The 21,332-nt window shown below is 35.5% G+C and overlaps 1 protein-coding gene across 4 annotated transcripts in view; it reads right to left on the bottom strand.

Moving 5' to 3' along the window:
• LOC122299426 (alpha-galactosidase-like) overlaps positions 1 to 21,332 on the bottom strand; it is a 47,980-nt gene extending 26,648 nt beyond the window's left edge. Inside the window, exons 1-15 of one of the 4 annotated variants that reach the window (XM_043109698.1) lie at positions 20,935 to 21,229; positions 18,508 to 18,566; positions 18,350 to 18,406; positions 18,222 to 18,256; positions 17,599 to 17,702; positions 17,429 to 17,504; positions 17,260 to 17,318; positions 17,100 to 17,165; positions 16,696 to 16,779; positions 15,816 to 15,880; positions 15,656 to 15,738; positions 15,159 to 15,249; positions 15,005 to 15,054; positions 14,228 to 14,368; positions 13,882 to 14,113 (exon numbers count right to left, since the gene is read on the bottom strand). In XM_043109698.1, the coding sequence (XP_042965632.1) occupies positions 14,027 to 14,113; positions 14,228 to 14,368; positions 15,005 to 15,054; positions 15,159 to 15,249; positions 15,656 to 15,738; positions 15,816 to 15,880; positions 16,696 to 16,779; positions 17,100 to 17,165; positions 17,260 to 17,318; positions 17,429 to 17,504; positions 17,599 to 17,702; positions 18,222 to 18,256; positions 18,350 to 18,406; positions 18,508 to 18,566; positions 20,935 to 21,119 (1,242 nt within the window). In that variant the 5' untranslated portion in view covers positions 21,120 to 21,229 and the 3' untranslated portion in view covers positions 13,882 to 14,026. Of the gene's footprint in view, positions 1 to 1,095; positions 1,203 to 13,881; positions 14,114 to 14,227; positions 14,369 to 15,004; positions 15,055 to 15,158; positions 15,250 to 15,655; positions 15,739 to 15,815; positions 15,881 to 16,695; positions 16,780 to 17,099; positions 17,166 to 17,259; positions 17,319 to 17,428; positions 17,505 to 17,598; positions 17,703 to 18,221; positions 18,257 to 18,349; positions 18,407 to 18,507; positions 18,567 to 20,934 lie in introns of those variants that run through there. The other 3 variants (XM_043109701.1, XM_043109699.1, XM_043109700.1) reach the window with 3 other exon arrangements.

Genomic DNA, 21,332 nt, shown 5'->3' with positions numbered 1-21,332 from the left:
TCTGCCTAAATAGAGACCCAATCTCACTATTCATAGAAAGAGATAACTCGACCTCTACAAACAAAATTCTAAGAGATGAACTCTTTTTTTATTTTAATTAACAATAAGGAAACCAAAAATGAAAGTAATAAGATAGATCTAAAAAAAAATTGGATTACAATTTGGACCAATTCCAGTAGACTTCAAAATCTGTGATAGCACGTGAAGACAATATGCTTATCAATTTTCAACCACAAAGGTTAGATCTGAAAGATATGATGGTGACGAGTTCGGTGATCTGACGTGTGTGGTGAGAAGAGCTACTTAAAGGGAGGACAACATGCAGATGTGGGCAGCGCATGAGGACTACAAGTGGTGATTTTTGCAAAACCATCACTTTCTTCTGAACGATTTGCAGCTTGGGAGTCTGCTTGTACCGCATGTGTCTCTCAGACGTTACCCGAAAAGCTATAGATCTATCTTTTTCAGCCTTGAATGAAGCAAAATAAAACTAATAAAAAAAATTTATCTTGACAAACAAGGTGGGTAGATGGAGGAAGGAGGGAAAAGAGAGGTAGGAGGAGGAGAACGCCTTTGGCAAAAATCAGATCTAGAGTCCTTGGTTTTTTATGAGAGGAAGGGAAGGAGTAGATCTCTAAAATTGTAGTCTAGTATATTTTTAAATTGAAGAATCGTTAGATGTTAATAAGTAGTTGGAGGGTACAAAACTATGTTTTATAGGTGCTTCGAAATGGAAAGCTCCACTATGTGTAATTGAATTTACCGGGCCATACAAAAAAAAAAATGGAAATTACAAATCTTGTTCAAATATTATTGAATGCAAACTGCGAAGCCTTCAGTTCTCTTGGACAATCATAGCTTTATTGGGGAGTTAAAACGTACATTCGAGAAGCATGAGACTTAAGATCGGCATAGAGTTGTCCGTCCACTAATGTCTCTATTGATTGCTCCACAATTCATCAAACAAACTCTTGATTACACTATTCAAGACTACAGATGACAAATCCCTTTTTCTTGGATGTTATATGTAACAATATGTGGGTGAATTATATGTTTCCTACCTCCCATAAATCACGTGCACTAATCACTGTTGTTGATTTAAGGCCAATGTCAGATCAATTAGCAAAAATCCTAGCATTTGATGGCCCTCTATTCCACAGTACTACTGCTACCTTGCCATCACTGAGAGGACCAGCCCAAACCTACATTTTCTATATGCTCTCGACTTTTTCTCTCCCTTAGTTGCAAGTCATAGAGTGAGCAGGTATATGAAACATGTCCTTAATAGTTGGCAGAAGAATAGTGGGGTCGCGAAGATCTACCACCCCCTTGCGAAGTAGTTGGGCAAGAAGATTTTTGAGACCCCATAACGAGTGCAAGGAGAGCGAGACGAAGGTAATAGGAGGTAGAGAATGCAATGAGAAAGAGGCAACCTAGAGAAGAAGAAAAATATTCAACAGAGTTGGAGTGGAGGGGAGCACTCACTAAAGAAGGGCTATACAATGTGACAAGGCACGACTCAAAGGGAGGAAACGTGTCAAATATGAAAATGAGGGAGGTGAAGAGGCGCGAAAGTGGAACGACGCCTCTGACACAGAATCTGAAGGGGCAAAGCCCAAATCATGAAGCAGCATCGTAAGTACAAGTCCCATCACACTACGCCTGATCGGACTTCGCAGGGTAACTAGAAGGGCTTAAATTTTCCATCACATGAGTATAGGTAGATTTTTCATCTTTTGAAAATGATAATTAACAGACTCAAATAATATTTATTTTTAAAATATTTGAATATCTTTCAATAAATTTCTATAATAAAACTTTTTTTTTATAATAACATAATCATCGTCATTGCAATAACACCATCATAAAGAGTTACAACTAGGCTTGATGCCAAACAATTTGGGAAACATAATTGGGAACTAAATCCCTCCAAACTGTCAAACTCTCTACAAACCATGCATATTTTGCTATTGCATTAGTTGCAGCATTAGAAACTCTACTGGCATGTTGAATTTGCAACTTTGGCATTTGTTTGAGTAGATCTTGGATTGAGAAAATCAGATTACCTAGTGAAGACATTGAATCCCCTTTTGCTAATATAGTATTAACACTTAACAAAGAATCAGATTCCATAATTAGATCACCAAAACCCATCTAAATACACAGTTGCAAGCCTCGAGGGGTCATAAGGCTTCTTAATAGCTCATCATCCCACTAGTTAGTGTCTTCATCAATGAGGTGGGCAATTGTTTGGTAACTTTGTAGTCTATCCTGATCATGAACCATAAAGACAAGTCTTTGACTAGGCAGCCAGAAATTTGGCCAGATGTTTGTAGACTTTCCATTGCCTACACGCCATTTCCAACCTTGTAGCAAAAAACCTTTGAACTCCTAGATTTCTCTCTAGGCATATGAAAGTGCATTTCCCAATTGAGCATTCTGAAAATATGAGTTGGGAAAATACTTTGATTTGTACGCTTTGTGCAAAAAAGATGATGTCTCATTCATAATTCTCCAAGCCTGTTTAGCCAATGATGCCATATTGAAACTTTGTAGGTCTTTAAAACCCATACCCATAAGACTTGGCTACACACATCTTAAACCAACTCACCCATCTTATTTTATTCTCTTCCTTTCTTTGGCCCCAACAAACTTAGCCATCATATTTTCCAAATCCCTACATAAACTCCCAAGCAGTTTGAAGCACTCATCAAGTATGTAGGGATTAATAAAGCCACTGCCTTTATCAGGACTTCCTTGCCACCTTGAGATAGTAACCTTTCCTTCCACCCTTGCAATTTCTTCCAAACTTTGGTCTTGATATCCATAAAAGTCTTGTTCTTTGATCTGCCTACCACTGATGGAAGTCCAAGGTACTTTTCAAAATGCTGAATTTGCTATACTCCCCAAAAGGCCATGATATTTTGCTTCAATTGAGGATCAACATTTGCACTAAACACCATAGCAGTCTTTTCCCTATTCACTTTGGCCTAAGGCATCTTCATACATCTTGAGGAATTGATGGATATTTTCATTTGCTTGTATAGACACCCTGCAAAAGAATAAACTGTCATATGCAAACAGGAGATGGTTGATCCTTGGGCTACCTCTATAGATTTTGATGCCTTTCACCAGCTTATTCTCCTCTGCTTGTTTTAACAAAGCAACCAAACCCTCAGTACATAAAAGAAAAAGATAAGGGGATAGAGGATCCCCTTGTCTTAATCCTCTTGAAGGCATGATAGGTCCCTCTAGGGTTCCATCTTCCTCCACTTCTCCTCAAATCCCATTTTTTCCATAATAATGTCAAGAAAGCCCCATTCCCCTCGATCATATGCTTTACTCATGTATAATTTGAAAGACATGTACCCTTTCTTTCCATGCCTCTTCTGTCTCAGATAATGTATTAGTTCGTAAGCAACTAAAACATTATCTGATATTAACCTCCCTGGCACAAAAGCTGACAGAGCCATGGAAATTATCTATGCAAGAACTCTTTTGAGTCTATTAGTAGTAATTTAGCAATTAACTTATAGGCTATATTGTAAAGACTAATTGGTCTGTAATCTACCACTACTTTTGGTTTATTCTTCTTTGAGATCAAAATAAGTTAGGTATGGTTTAAGGCAGATGGAAATACCCCCTCATTTAGAGCTTTCAACACAGCCTCAGAGACATCTCTACCAACCACATACCAGTATTTCTGATAGAATAAAGGAGGCATGCCATCTGGTCCAAGAGCCTTGGAGGGATCCATTTGATTAAGAGCTTGATAACCTCCTCAGCATTATAATTCTGAAGCAAACTCTCATTCATCTCAGTTGTTACACAACCTTGGAGCCCATCCAAGAAACCCACATCACCTTGTTGATCTGTAGCAGTAAAGATGGTTTGAAAGTACTCTAAAATAACTCTATCCCTTCCCTCCCCCATGTGCCAAACATTATTGTTTTCCTTAACCCCTTTGACAAAATTTCTTTTCTACATTTTGGATGCTTTTCTATGGAAAAATCTTCTACTTTGATCTCCCTCTTTTAACCATAAAGCTTTTAACCTTTGTCTTTTGCATCTCAACATTTGCTTGTCTATGATCATTAGCCCTCAAACAATCGGGATCAACCTAATACAGAAGATGAAGTCTGTCACGAGCTCTAGTAATCTGTTTCTTTACATGGCCAAAATTTTGCTTGTTCCAATACTGAAGCCTCTCCCCACACCTTTTGATCTTCTACATAACCATTGAAAACTCCTTCTCCCATCATGTCCCAAGATGAGGTAATAATTTGTTGACACTCAGTCAAATCTATCCATATAGCCTCAAACTTAAAACTAGGCCCTTTCCTTTCTGCCATACAATCATCATGTTGCTTCAATCTAATAACAAGATGGTCTGAATAAGCAATAAGAAGATACTCAATAGCCATCATTGGGAAAATGGATCTCCATTCATTATTAGCTATGAACCTATGCAATCTTTCAAAAATGCTTCCTCCATTCTGACTCCCATTCCACCAGCTAAATTGAGGTCCACAAAAACCCAAGTCTAACAAATGGTAATCATACAAAACATCTCTAAAGTTCTTCATGCGCCTATCTGTTCTACACCTGCCCCTTCTTTTTTCCTCCATGTGTAAGATCTCATTAAAATCACCCAACAGAAGTCAAGCACAGCCTGAGGGTACAATAACTGACCTTAACAAAGCTCACGTTTCATGCCTCTTTGAAACCTCAGGATGACCATACACTCTTGTTAGGAACCAGGATACCACTTTCCTTATTTAACTTAATTTCAACATGAATATGAGATTTAGATAAATGAAGAATCTTCAATATGAGTTGACTTTTCCAAAGTAGAGCAATGCCCCCCCTTCAACGATCTTCATTACTCACTACTAAACAGTTAGAGAAACCCATAGTAAACGTCAATCTATCCATTATGTTAACACTAGGTCTTGTCTCTTGCAGAAACAAGACATTGACATCTTCTTTTCAAATCATGTCTCAAAGTGCTCAAACTCCCCATGGGTTCCCAAGCTCACAAGAGTTTCAACTTGTAAAACTCCTGACTGTCGGCAGGGCTGGCAACCAACTCCTGCCGATAACAAACATTCAACATCCACTCTAGACCCTTCCATACTCATTCCAGTCAAGCTGTCCAGTTTTGACCTCTTATAAGAAGTCTGTGTTTTAGTCTTAGTATCATTCATATTAAGCACTTTTTTCTTTGAGGATAGTTGACTAGATGTAGCAAGTTCAAACTCAAAGCCATCAACTCCTGCTTGTTGCTTGGTCCTTGTGAGAATAGTGTTTTTAATAGATAACTACTTGTGCTTCTTCTTACTTTGTAAACCTTTCTTCTAGGCCATAGGCCTATCATCCGCAAAGCCACACACTTCCTGGCCCATCACCTTTCTCCTTTGCTCAACCAAAAGGTGACCCTTATCATGCAATAAAGAGTCCTTAGGATCAAGTCGATGAGTATGGAAAGATTGACTATTAAAAGAATTTTTTATCGTTATCACATTATGGCCCCCATCATCCGCTATTCCATTAAGAATATTGGAAGATACTTGTTTCACACCGGAAATCACTCCCTTCCCATTGTCAATTTCTAAACTTGAGGTCTTCACTTGTAATGGTTCAGATGATGTAGCACCACCCTGCTCTGCTCATATGGCCTTTTTCCACCACTCATAGCCTGATCTGAATGAAGAGTATGATCTTGAGAGTGGTCCTAGACCCTACGTCCCAATTGTGCATCCCGTAACCAAGAACCAAACTGCATGCTCTTCGGATCCTTTGAAACATCTACTAAACACTTTTGTGCTTCATGAACAATATGGCCACATGTAAAACAAAATAAAGGGAGCTTTTCATATTGATTTGGAATCTAGAACCGTTTCCCATCAATTGCTATTGTTCTGCCTCATGTAAGAGGTTTTTTCAATTGAGGCGTAAAAACAAGCCCCATCCCTGATCATTTTTGTCAACCTCCATGTCCTCGACATCCCCTATTAAACTCCCAATTCATACGCTACACTCCTTGTTCATGCTGGCCAGTGGAAGATTGTGCAATTGTAACCAAAATGATGCATGATAAAAATTCATTTTACTGGGATGGACAAGCCCCTCAAACTTCTTAGTGACAAAGATCGCATTATCAAAAAACCATGGCTTTCCCTCCTCAACCCTTTGCTTATCTGCATGATTAGCAAATAAGTCCTTACCCCATTAAAGACAGCCTGTTTGCTTAGCCTCTAGACCTTTTCCATGGTAGATTGTGTAACAAATTTTGGGATGATTTGATCAAGCCACACCTTACCAATCAAATATAGTTCCCCCTTACGTATACTATCCTTTGTTGCATTCCCCTCCAAAGCGATAACACCTTCCTCTTTTATCAAATGTAAGTGACTACAAAACTCTACCAATGACTCCATACTACCCACTCGGATCAGAAAGAATAGAGAAAGACAAAGAAAATTAGTTGAAGTAAAACTTCAACAAATTAGAAATACCATCTCATTCTCTAAAAGAGAAAAAGAGAGAATACTTTTTCTCTGATTTTTAATTAATGGTACAAAACTGTTAATAGTTCCATTTTCTATAATTAAACTTATTTTGATTGTCTACGCCACAGTATGAAAGACTCTTATGAGAAATTTGAACGTTTTATAAATCAAATAACCATCCCTACCAAATTTATTTATAATTTCCCATTAAGAAATTCATTCGACTGATTAAATATTACTTTTGAATGGTTTCTAAATTTCCCCAAGTACAATTTCGTATACGTTCCCTTCATGACGATTGTTACAATTATGTCAACACTCAAACATGAATTACAATACTATTCAAATAAGTATGGGTACATTTGAACCGTATAGCAACCATCTCCACCAGATTTAATTATAACTTCTTACAAAAAAAATTAGTTTGAATGATTCAATATTGCGTTCGAATGGGTTATACCTTTCCCTCAACACAATTTTCTATATTTTCCCCCCACGACTATTATTCAAATAGTTATGTAAACAATCTAACGTGAATTGCAATATTGTTTGAACATGTTTGTGAACGTTCAAAAGTTTTTTTTAGACACTATTTTCTGCCCAAAAAGTCTAGTTTGAAAAGATATTTCATTCATCCTAGAAAATCTAGTTCCTAGAAAGTCTATTCGAACTCGTAAAAAACATCTTCCATGTTTTGAGGCGAAATTTAATTTTTGTCCCAAATAAGTACTTTTAGGGATGATATTTAATTCGTCTCTGAAAAATTTCATCTCTAAAGATCAAATTTCTTGTAGTGTGATCTCTCTCCAAACCTTTTCAGTCTTGGTCGTTTTAATTGGTTAATCGGAAGCAGAAGGCCATCCACAATATCATAAAGAAATTTATAGGATCTTAAGGTTATAGAAATGAGCTTCAAGACTTTCATGTGTATAGATAAGGTTAATAACAGATTAGTCTTAAATTGAGTCAAATAAGCAACTTATAAGAACCAATTCAAAATGTTGGCTATTGAACAATTCTTTTTTTTTTTTTCATGATTTTATTTTTCTTGAAATTAATATTGTTCTCATTTAATAGCACTTCATATTCCTTTACCACTTAACATAGAGTTGTGAAATGGCAAACACAAAAATATCACCTTAGTTGATATTAAATTATGTTTTTCAATTGTAGTAGTATTTATGAAAAAGATAATGAGATATAAAGTAAGTTTCATGGTATTTAATATTTAATATTCGATTACTACCTAAAGAGTTATGCTGAAAATAATAAAAATTGTAGGGTAGACCTTACATATCTACCTGAGATTATGAGGATTTTGCTTGAAAATGCAAATTTTCAATTATTGTGTAAAATTAAAATACGTAATAAAATAAGGATCTTGTCAAACATTTAGCCTAAGTAAAAACTAAAATCATATTTAAAAGTTAAATCTAAGTATTCTAAAAAAAAAAAATAACTTAATTGATGATTACAAGGAGAAAAGGGCTAATTTCGGGGGGGTCGAAACATGAGCTACTAGGCTTAGCGCACTAAAAAGAGATTTTCGAATTAGGGTCATATGCATGTCACGGATTGGAGTCATGGAAGATGACCAAAATTGGGAAGGAATGGGGGACAGTAGCACAAAGTATGGAGGGAAGATGACAGTTAATTCTATTACTAGCAGCATAAAGTATGAAGGGAAGATGACAATTAAGTTTGTTACTTAGTACAACACAACTTTTTGAGTAAAGTGACGTCATTTGGATTAAGTAGGCAATGTCATTTTTAATATTCTGTGTTGTAATAGTTTAAGTAGTAAATTGATATGCAATGTTTTGTGTTTCCCTTTCTAAAATTGTATAAAGTCGTTGATGAAGTAGTATAAAAGGGGGGGGGGGGGGGCTGACTCGCAACCACCACCATCTCCAATGGGAGGGCATCCTCCACTGATTTTCCACTCAACAAAAGTTTTTTATGTTTTTTCAAAGGACTAGAGTTATCCTTACTTACCTTTGCTAACCGCTTTTCCCCTTGGGATCAGGTTACTAATGAGGATGAAGCTGGTTTCTTTAGCACCCAGGCTTGCCGTTTCCATCTTCGACCTTCCCTTTGTCTTTGTGAAGACTATAGTGAAAGTATAACTCTGTCTTCCCCTTCTACAAGTGAGCTAGCTGTTGGAGAACATATCATCTGGCCCTTGGGCTTCGAGTGGGTATAGGTTTGTTCTATTCTCCTCTTGGGCCCATACCTGCCTTTCGGCCCATCTTCCTTTGTTTCATGCAGTTTTTCTTCCCGCTGTTCCCCCTTCTTCTCTTTTCCCCCCCATACCGGGTTGGTGCGCAGCGTCCAAAGCTACCATCCCTTCCTCTGAATCCGCTAAAAACCGTACCTTTTCCCCATTTGCTGGGCGACTTCCAGCTTTGACGGTCGTTGAGATCTTTGTATGGGAAGAGGTAGATGTAGAGTGTCTGTTCTTTCCGCTGACTTGTTGGCCTTCTTCACCGTTGCCTTCGTCTCCTTCTGTCTCTACCTGACCATTACCTCTGCTTGTGAATTGCCCATAAATGGATTAAAACCACGCCTTGAAATACTTTCCACCCTGAGCCAAGGCCCAAACTGGGGCTCTAACCTTGTACTTTTCTTGGACAGCTGTAATTTCATCCTTCGAGGTCATCATCATCTTAGGCTTAGCAATTGTTTGTACTTCTTTATCTATTCGGTTTGCGAACATGATCATATTTACTTAATTGTTTCTTATTTATCATGCATTTCATGAAATCTCAAAAATAAATATTAGTCTCATAAACCTTGATCGTAAACATTTTTTTTAGTGAGATTTACTACTTATTTCGACAAATCTCAATAAAAATGTCCTAACCATGTAAAGATTAGCAACCAGATCAGCAATCATTGGTCAATTTTCCTATAAAAAACTGATATAATTTCATGTGATACTTTATATTTACTTTATAATAAAAATAATTTTATAATTTGACGTATTACATCAAGCTAGTGTAAATTTTTAAAAAAAAAAATCCAAACATTTTTTAAACCCTCTTTAACATTTTAAATAAATAAGAAAAATTACAAATTCATTAAAAAAAATTCTTCCTTAACCTAAAAAATAGATTTAGTGAAAATCCTCGAAAAGATTTATAGGTGGAATATCATTTCCCATTTTTGAATATCTAACTCAATAACTTAAATGCATGGGTCAGGCTTTTAAACTAGATTAGCAAGTGACAAAACAAAAGAATTAGTTTATTTATACAAGAAAATATAAAAAAAATTATTTTTCACGTTGATTCCTTTACAATAGCATCGAACCTATGATATAGAAGAAATATGGCTATTATTCAAAGCAAACACATTGCAGCTTGTTAAAGACATGTTTTACACCACCAACAGTATGGATAACTTGCAAATTTATAGAGCTACACCAGATGCCCATTGGAACTCCAATGTCTAAGTTAGAGGGAAGGGGTCTCAATATAACTATATGAATTAATGTAATCAATGTGTTACCTTCAGGTGTTATTTATAAGAGTGTGATGAGAGCGATAACGACTAATCTCCAAAGTTTATCCTGAAAGCTTTTCATGTAAATGAGAGTGATCACTTTCCTGATTAGTCAGATGTGTTATCTATTCCCATTATCTACAATACATATTAATAAGACTAACTCTTAGGCTCGTAGTTCAGCCCCTAGCGCCTCAGATTTGGGCCCTTTAGCTTACTTCTTCGAGGCCCTAAATATCCCTTCCAGTTATCCCACTAATTTCCTTTGTGCTTGCGCGTGGAAAATTCACTAGCTCGTGCTTTCCTTCTACCCCACTAGCTCTAGACAGATGGAAACCCCAGGGATGATACCTAGCGAGGGGTTTAAGCTAACTAGGATACGAGCTTTTGTAGATTTAAGTTTCCTACATGTCCAAGACATGACACACACCGTTTGTAACTATTCCTACGCTTTTATTCCTTATTTTTATTTTTGTTCAAGAATGATAACCAACGGTACTATCATCCGTTTGCCTTCTTAAGAATCCCTCATCATTGATTTCTTTCTCCATCAAGATTTGGTGCATCCCCAACTTTTTAGATGATCAAGCACCATCAATTTACTTGATTGGGCATCTAGGTTGAGCTTAGGCCACTATTATGTGGCTAGTGTCAGTTGCCACCACAAGCAACGGCTGAATTAACCATGTTTAATGGTTATTCCAACCATTTTTTGGCGTGGTAGCCACCACTAGTAAAGACTGATTGTACTACCACCCCAAGAGACCGTTTGAAGTAATGATTGAAGACAATCTTAAAATTAATTAGTATTAGTGGTTTTTGGATTCAAACTTCCTATTTTAGAGTTTCTATTATAATTTTACGTAGTCTAATATATATATATATATATATTTTTAAGGGAAACTGTCATCATTCATTCATCAAGAAATTTATATCTATGATTGGATACATTCTAAGTTGTCCCCATATCAAACATGACATCATAAACCAAAATAATGCATTTGGAACTCCACCAGTATATGATTTCATTTTATGATTGGTTTGGTCTTCACTACTTTGATACTCTCTACAGACAAAAGTTTAAGAGACAGCACTCTCTGCCTAAATAGAGACCCAACCCCACTCTTTATAGAAGAAGATGACTCGACCTCTACAACAAAAGTATGAGAGACAAACCCCTTAATTATTTTAATTAACAATAAGGAAACCAAAAAGGAAAGTAACAAGATAGATGTTAAAAAAAAAAAAAAAAAGATTACAATTTGGACCAATTCCGATAGGCTTCAAAATCTACAATAGTATGTGAAGACAATACGCTTGTCTCTTTTCAACCACAAAGATTAGATCTGAAAGATCTGGTGGTGGCGGGTTCGGTGATCTGACATGTGTGGCGAGAAGAGCTACCTGAAGAGGTGGTGCATGAAGACAACATGCATATGTGGGCAGCACATGAGGACTACGAGCAGTGTTTTTTGCAAAACCGTCACTTTCCTCTGAAAGGTTTGCAACTTGGGAGTGTGTTTATACCACGCGTGTCTCTTAGAAGTTACCAGGAAAGCTATAAATCTGTCTTTTTGGACCTTGAATGAAGCAAAATAAAACTTATAATAAAAAAAGAATTATCTTGATAGATAAGGTAGGTAGATGGAGGAAGGAGGGAAAACAAATGTAGGAGGAGGAGGACACCTTTGACAAATATCAGATCTAGAGTCCTTGGTTTTTTTACGAGAGAGAGAGGGAGAGGGGGAAGGAGTAGATCCTAAAATTGTAGTCTAGTATATTTTTAAAATTGAAGAATCGTTGAGCCTTTTTTTGATTTTACTTCTCTCTAGAACACACAACAGAGCAACCAAACTGAGGGAGGCGGGAGCCTCGGCTCCTTCCTCCCTCCCTCCTCTTTAATTTTTTTCCTGTTTTCCCAAGCTTCCTACTTGGGTTGTTTATTTTTGCTATGTGTGTAAATAAGGGTTCGTTGGCTGTGGGTATGGAGGCTTAACAGCCCGATCACCATGTACTGATCCGAGCCTTTCACCTTATAAACAACTCAACTGGACGTGGTGGTCCTGCACGATGGAGAAGGGGAGTCTTGGATTCGTTGGATTCCGAGTCTTTCACCAAACATAAACACACAGTTGGGGGAGGTGGTCTTGCACGATGGAGGTGGAGGGTCATGGCTTAGTTGGCTGATTCTGAGTCTTGCACCAAACAAAAACACGCAGCTGGGTGTGGTGGTCCTACACGATGGAGGTGGAGGGTCTCAGAGTCGGTCTTAATGTGGTGGTGGCGCTCTCAGATGCATGCTTGAAATGCTCAAACTATGGTGGGTCCAATCTAGACGGAATGCATGGTAGCGTTCCTGCGGAAACGCTTTCGGCGGACGAGATCCCAAAATGGAGGAGGTGGAAGCACACAGACGTGCATGGACGGCTCTGTGTTGGCCAAGAAGGAGTGTTTTTGGGAATGCTCTGTTTGTTGGCCAAGAAAACAGAGGTATGCATGGATGGGGTTCTGTCATGGGGTGAAGCTTCTCACGGCGTTTTCGGGGGACAGATAGGGATGGGCGTAATTTTTTTGAGGCGTGGGCTGGACAACATGAAGACAGCCGATCAAGACCCACTTTCTTTTCAATGCATTTTACTGGTTATTAGTGTTTTTAGGTTGTTTGTGTACGTCAGTTTTTATTTGGTTTGTTTTGGTTTTTTCCAGTCCTTCTGTTGGTCCGTTCTAGTTTTATGTTGTTGTGTTTGGTTTTGCCGTTTGTCAATAAGGCTTAGGGGTTGCGGTTATGGGGACGTAATGGGCTACTGGTGTTCGTTGTCATGGTCGGTCTCTTAGAAAACTTGCTGACTAACAAGAACGGGGTCATGCTTCATGGCCGAGCTCTGGTTTCATCTTCAAAAACACAAACTGAGGGAGAGCTCAAACAGGTGGACAACGACGGGTCAACAAGTTATAGTCCATGGCGGAACTTCATGTGGCTTTTCTGAGCTCAAACAGGCTTTGACGGGCAGATAGTGGGGCCATGGAGGATTGAGGCGAACACGCTATCGGATTATGTGCAGGAAATGAGCCGGACAGGCAGATAGTGACAGTTGCGGCATGGGCTAGACAAACAGCCAATTGTTTGGGAAATGCCCATCATGACTGACAACTGCAGATCGTAGGCCATTAGCATGTATTTTGTTCCGTGCCTTGGAAGCGTCTTTTTTTTAGTAATTTTCTCTTTATATTTTGATCGGTGATGAGCTGCTACATCGGACCCAACCTGAAGCAAGAGTTTGGTCGAGAGTGGCGGGCAATGTTACGGCTGGTGATTGTACGGCCAGCCTCCATGGTGGAGGTTGCTGTCCGTGCGTGAGCTGGGTGCTCGCACCGTTTTTCTGGGCTCGTACCGCCGATGCTTGCAGTAGGTGTGCTGTCGGGGCTCACGTCGGTGCTTGTGGTTTGTTTTGTTTTTGTTTTTGTGTATGTTGTATTGTAGTCTTTGCTCTTCAGTTATTAGTAATATAGAAATAGGCTATTGGACTTGGTGTCCATAGCAGTAGTGTCCCGTATTCCACCTCTTTGAGAGGATGGATGGGTTCTTTCCGCTTTGTTTATACAGAGCGCGCTCTTTCTCTCTCTCGCGTAGGAGAGATTTAGAAGTTAAGACAATGTCCGCCACTATGTGTGCGGGGATACTCCAGAGCAGATGCGTAGGTTGGCTTATAGTCTGGATTTTCTTGTATTGATAAGTCACATTTGTAACTTCGGTTTGTTGAATGAATTCAATGAAGTCTGTTTCCATCGAAAAAAAAAAAAAAATTTGAAGAATCGTTAGATGTTAATAATAGTTGGAGGGTGTAAAACTAAGTTTTATAGGTGCTTCGAAATGGAAAGCTCCACTACGTATAATTGAATTTATCGAGCCATACAAATGATGACCAAAAAAAAAAAAAAATTACAAGTCTTGTTCAAATATTATTGAATGCAAACTACGAAGCCTTCAGTTCTTTTGGACAATCATAGCTTTATTGGGGACTTAAAACATACATTCGAGCAGCATGAGACTCAAGATTAGCAGAGAGTTGTCCGTCCACTAATGACTCTGATAATTGCTGCACGATTCATCAAACAACCTCTTGATTACACTATTCAAGAATACAGATAACAGATCCCTTTTTCTTGGATATTATATGTGACAATATGTGAGTAAATGATATGTATCTTACCTCCCATAAATCACGTGCACCAACCACTGTTGTTGATTTAAGGCCAATGTCAGACCAATTAGCAGAAACCCTAGCATTTGATGGCCCTCTATTCCACAGAACTACAGCTACCTTGCCATCATTGAGAGGACCAGCCCAAACCTACAATTTTTATATAGAAATATATATATATATATATGTAAGAGTAATCTTTAAGAAAAATATTTGGTCTACATGCAGGCAAGTTTTATACAAGAAAATTTGCATGTTAATGTTGCTTAATGCAATCCATCAGATTGTAAAACTCTTGTTACTATAAGGTAAATCTGATGCATTACATCAAAACCCATCAGCTAATAAACTAATTCTTTGTATAAGATTTACGTGTAGACTTAATACTTCTCTATGTTCAATGCTTGTTTTTGGCACTCCAACTATGGAGGGAGTATTGATTGATCAAATCTAGCATTCAAAACATATATAATCACTAAGAAATTGGGCTTCTTAGAATATGTGTTGAATGTTATTATTCGAAAAATGCTTTAGTTACAAAGAAATTTTACAAAAGTAAATTCACAAACTGATGTGATTTAATATAGTATATCAGATTATAGAACTACTTTTATTATAAAGTAGATCTAACATATCACATGAAATCATGCCAGTTTGTGAGTTTATTTTTATAAAATTGTTTTATAATTGTAGCAGTTCTCTTATTATTCTTATGTAACTTTGAAATTGATGGAAAAATATAGACTTTGTAAGAGATAAAAGAGAAGAATTAGATAAAAAGCTTACCTCCAGATCCCCATCCTTCTTGACTTTTTTCCCTTGAACTCCCAATTTGTCTGTCCAAAAGTACTAATGGTAAGCAATTTTAAATTTTCCTACTTTCTTTTGATAAAAAATTTTCCTACTTTCAAATGGCTTGCATTATATCAATATTAATTACCTTGATTGACTGCGATAACTTCTTCATTGCTGAGTAATTCTAATGTCACATTGTCCATTGCTCGAATGTCACACCCAATCAACAAAGGAGCCTATTCACATCAAAATATTAATTAATTAATTAATTAATTAATATTATTTTTCAAAGTAATACATTTTACACCAACAAATTATCAGTCTGTCCACATAAAATAATTACATAAAATAATCCTCACAATATTTATTATGCATTTAATATTGTCTAAGCGAAATTACTGAGACATCTACTTTATGTATCTATGTCTCTCATACTCTAGACCTGAGAGTTCGATCCAGATCTCTAATGAATCCAAATCCTAGAACTTCACTCTCAAACTAGCAAAAACGTTAAAATATGTGTACTTTCTATCAGCATTTGACTATCAAGATCGTGTCACGTTATGTTTTTAATTTTGACGAATTTGTGGAAGTTGAAAAATGTAATGAGTCAGTTTTAGTAATTCATGATATCATGTGTACCTTGGCTATTGCCCAAATGCTAAAATGAGCACGATACTCCTCTGTTGTCATGCCTCCATTTCCAACTTCAAGCATGTCCGGATCTGACGTCAATTATAAATTAGATCAATATGGTTCTTACAACATCAGGAAGATTACCAATTAAATAGGGTTTAATTACCATTCCACCCTCCAGGTCCAGCATAAGATGCCCATTTGTCATTTTGATCAGCACGCGATGTCATGCTAATAATTAGAAATAAGTAAAAATAAATATTAATTTTCCTTAAAGAGTCATTGGAATATATAAGAACAAATTAACAAGACTCATTCCATTGTTGAATTAAGGGATTAATTCCACACAAATATGAAAATTGCCTGCGAATCAATCAATCATTTTTGACAATTATAACCAATACTAAGAATTATTACCCGTTTTGCAATAAGTTGCAATTAATTACATTGTAAATTACTAAAAAAATATGCATCATTTGTTAATTAGATCAAACCTCTCGTGGTTATTTTGGTCGATTGATCTAATTTCAATGATTCTTATTTTTTACATTTCTTTCCAGCGGCTAGGCCTATATTAGGTATCTGGTTCAATATAGGTTTGTCTGTCTAGGACTCGATCTAGGTGCCAGTCCATAACGATCAAAGTCGAATCACGAGCTTAGATTTTCATACAGAATTCATGACAAATGATTAAGTAATAATAATAATAATGATGATAATGATGAGAGATTTATTAACCAGGATTTTTTATACAAATTATTTTAAAATGTTTAATAGAACTTTTTTCAAAGAGCCTGCAAATATGGAACAACTAAGCTCACAATGAAAGAACTTTCGAAATGAGTAATGAATTATCTATTTATTTCCAGCCACGTTGTTAATACCAATGCTGACAAAATAATTAGTAAGGAGAAACTTACACTTTACATGCAAAACCTCTAATTGAAACCAAAAAAAGAACAAAAATACCAAGACTATAGTATTCTCAAAGTTGTGTATGGCAAAAATGGAGAGAAAAAGAGCATTATAATCAGCATCGATCTTACCTTTCCCACTTATCTTCGATGTCACCTGTTGTTCTCCAGCTATTTCCTATTTTAGCAGCCCAAGTGGCTGGGTCTTCTTGTCCCCTAAAATATTGAAACGAACCATTTACTTCCATCTACTCACTTCCATGTTAAGCAGGGGAACCATAATTAATTGGCTGGGTCTTAGCTTCTCTTGTTGTAATACTATTTTTCTAAATGGCAAATGTTGCTTTTTGGGCACTTCAAATCAAGAGCAATGATAGATATAAATCTAAAGTGTGCAAGTCTTGCGTAGACCTTTCGTAAAAGTAGGAGATCCCACTTTTCTACAAAGAAACTATACGGGACTTATACAAATCATTATTCTAAAAACATAGAGCTTGATGCAAAAAAAAAAAAAAAACTCTCAATTATCTACTCACCATTCACAAAGAGAAAAGAAGATGGATCTGCCAGAATTCAATAAAGCTTGGCTCATTTTTGGATACCTGTTACAACACATGTAGGTTGAGAATTCCTTATTATAATTTATAAACTAAAATCATGTGTACATTATATAGAATGACAATTACTATCTAATACCTTTTCTTTGGACTTGTGCCATCATTGTTACAATTATCATACTTCAAGTAGTCAATACCCTATTATGTGTAGGATAAATTACCAGTTATTAGCATCTCAAAATGGCACTACAAGTTAATATTTTTATGGCTAATAGACCCTCAAAAATAAAAATAAATAAAAATGTTACCCAGGAAGCAAAAGTCTTTGCATCTTGTTCCTCGTGGCCTAGGGATCCAGGCATAGTCCCACTACAAGTTCGAGCTCTACACAGAATATCAAGAAATAAATTGAGTACTGATCAAGGTATAGACTAGAATTAAGATCATTATGGAAAATGAGCAAACATTAAATCGATACCCAGCATCAGAGTAAATCCCAAGCTTCAACCCTTTGCTATGGACATAATCTGCTAATGCCTTGATCCCAGATGGAAATGTTGAAGCTTTTGGCACCAAATTTCCCTGCCATAATTCAATTTTATGAGAATCTATATTTCCAGTACTTACATGTAATCCATAAACAAATTATTGAAAAATAAATGCAAAATATATACACATTATAAATTTTTATTTATTTTTTCACAAATGCATCCACTTATTGAGGAGAGGACTCTATATTAAGATCATATGTACAAAATTAATAAAATTCTTGGCTATATAACACAAGTTTTTACAAAAGGCAAATTAATACTAAAAAAATGATATTTGCAGTTATGGAATGCGTAAGCGCTGTGCAATTTCTGAAAAAAGTGAGTAAATTTTAGACTTATATGAAAAAATTAATTAATTTTTTAATAATAGATTCCACTCTTTTTCAAAACAATTGTACATCACTTACGCACTTGATGACCTTATGTAATATTACTCATAAAACTGAATGATGCACACATCGATCACTTGGTAAAATCACTTTTATAACATTCATGCATATAATATAGAACGTACGATTAATTCTCGTGCATATATACAAGAGATATATACCTGGGAGTCTCTATTAAGTTCAGCCCAGCAATCATCTAAAAGATATATATTGAAAGTGGTTGAGGATTAGCTTAATCGTATTTTGTACTACAGAGTTGCAAAAATACAGAAAATTGTCGACGCCTTACCTAGATTTATGTACTCGTATCCTATTGCGGCGAGTCCCGACGACACCATTGCATCCGCTGTAGCCAGAGATTTTGCAACAGAAAGCTAGCTATGTGAGGAACTTCATCAAAGTCTAGTTTTCCTAAACAAATATTAATGTAGGTGATGACTAAATTACCTGTTTCTCTAATCAATTTCTCCTCAATTTGACAGCTGAAGTGGTTCCAACTATTCCATCTGATCATCAACATTTAAACTTCATAATGAATCGGCTAATTTACTTGTAAATTATAACAAGTTAATGACAATTGACAAAGCTAGAAAAATTAAAAAGAGTCAATCAAGTCATGTTTCAACTTTGATGGTGATGGTAATCATGAAATATGAATGATAATTTATGGCTCGTTTGGATTCAGAGATCAAATGAAAAAGTTTTTTTGAAAGTTGAATAAAATTTTAATATTATAATTTTATTTTTTAATATTATTATTATTTTAAAATTTAAAAAATTTGAATTATTTATTATATTTTGTGTAAAAATTCAAAAAAAATTATAATAATATAATGAGATGAAATATTCTCTAAGAACAATGCTACATACAGTCGTGGAATTGCAAACGCCGCGTAATCGCTTTAAAAAAAGAGTGAGGTCCACGATTAAAAAGTTAATTTTTTTTCATGTGGGTCCCATATTAATTTATTTTTTTTAAAGCGACTGCACACCGTTTGCACAACCACGACTACAAATATCATTTCTATATTCTCTAAATCCAAACTAACTTTTAGTAACTTACAAATTAGGAAAACATACTTTCGAGTTTTCGTAAAAACTTTATGAGAACTTCGCGGTTAAGTAAAAGGGAGATGGACAAATGAAATGCGCCCTACAACATATAAGCGGGATGATGTTGTTTATACAAATTTATTCGAACGAAATTAAATATTTCATAAATATTGTAGGACCCACTTTGTAGATATATAATTGGCCATTTTGCCAACTGCCAAACATAAAATCAACTTCAATAATTAAATTAAGGAAAAAGAAATGAGGATTAACCTAATCTATTTGGTCTTTTATATATGACTTTGAACCAAAGGACAGTACTATTGATTATTTTAAGAGGGAATACTTAAAGGGTATCTTTGCATTTCTTTATGGGGGCAGGGTTGGGGTTGGGAACCTTCTCGGCTGGGCCGGTTATCCTTTGAGAGTGAAAAAATAAAAAATGCAATTAGGATAAAAAGGGTCCGAAAATGAGTTGGATGGATCGAGAAGCATGCAGGAAAGATTTTTCAAGAGATTCTTGAACCATATAATATTATAATCCCTAACCACGTGGTAGTTGGTGAAATGTAAGCACTCGTGAAATAATGGAGACATTTTCATATCACATGCATGCGCGCGTGATATTATATATGTCTGGCACTAAGAGAAAATATTATTATATTTAATTTTTTAATTTAATTATTATAACTTTTTTGAATTTTCAAACAAAACATAAAAGACAATACAATTTTTTCAAATCTAAAAAAATAATAAAAATAAAAATAAACATGTTAAAAAATTATATTCTAACATTATTTTAATTTTATAATATTTTTACTCAATTTTTTTCTCATTTTCTAAAATCCTATAAAATATTATAATTCAAATCAGTTCATCATTATTCACATATTCAGTCACACAGGAGAAAAAGAAAGTCATTTTGATTCGACTTCTTTGAAATTCAGGATTTAGAAGAAAATAAATTCAATAACTTCTTGATATATCATAGCATGAAAACTGGATTATATGAAACATGATATGTCAGATAAATATATTAAAACTGGATTATACATATCAATATTAAATATATATATATATATATATATATAAGAACTACTACATATATAAAAAGATTATATAAAAATAATTTTATAAACTAATTTGGTTTTATGAGATCATTAGATCTACTTTATAATAAAAGTAATTTTATAATCTGATATATTACATCAAGTCATATTAATTTGTGGGTTTATTTTTATATGATCCATTTATATCTAAAGTATTTTCCTGAATAATATTAAATACAATTTTAAAGCATGCAAGTACTGAACACTCTTTTTAAAAAAAATAGAATTTATCATTAAAAAAATAATATTTTTTATATAGCTCTCATATTTATCTATATTTTCAAAAAGAATACGCTTGGCTGGCATACCCTAAAATTACAAATATGATTATATATATATATTATATAATGGTTTTTGTGGGCTATTTTGATATTACCGCCATGCACGACAAGAATTAATATATACTCACATCCCTAAACTTGTATTACTGATCCTGGATGTGCCAGATTCACATCAGTGCATCATCCTAAGCTTAAACTACATCTCATGCCAACCAGTTATAAACCGGCCATCTGAAAGAACAACTCTAAGGTCAATCTGAAGATTTCATCTCTGAGCAACTGATCAAAACTGGCAGAAAAGAGGGAAACTTGGATGGAACATTTCTTTTAGATCTGTGTGTATATGTATACATACAGACACCAAGAGCAAGATTCTTAATTATTTCTTAATTAAGACTAATATATAAAAGAAACAGATCAAAGGGGCTTACCCCATAGGAGGAGTTTTCCCAAGTCCATTTGCAAGAAGATTAGTCGACAGAGCACTGGTGGTTTGGAGCCGAGCAGCAGCCACACCGCCGCCACAACCGGCATTCGAGAGGAAAAAGATGGATACACAAGCCAGCATGACTACCGCCATAGCTGACCAACCTCTATGCAGAGATAGATAAGCCATATCTTCTTTAATAGCTTCTTCTATAAGCAGCGCCCAATAATAATATATAAGGTGAAATACATGAAGAGGAACAAAACGGGAGTGTTTGATCGTTGATGATGAAGCACTACTGACGAATATATATATATATATATATATATATAAAGTAAGAGCTCCAAAAGCGTATGAGCGAGAATATGGATGGTTTTACAGCTCAGCTTGGAGCCTGGACTA

The sequence above is a fragment of the Carya illinoinensis genome, chromosome 16, assembly GCF_018687715.1.
Source record: "Carya illinoinensis cultivar Pawnee chromosome 16, C.illinoinensisPawnee_v1, whole genome shotgun sequence".
Classification (NCBI taxonomy): Eukaryota; Viridiplantae; Streptophyta; class Magnoliopsida; order Fagales; family Juglandaceae; genus Carya; species Carya illinoinensis.
Note: the sequence above shows the minus strand (reverse complement) of the source record. Positions and strands in the feature narration are given on the sequence as shown.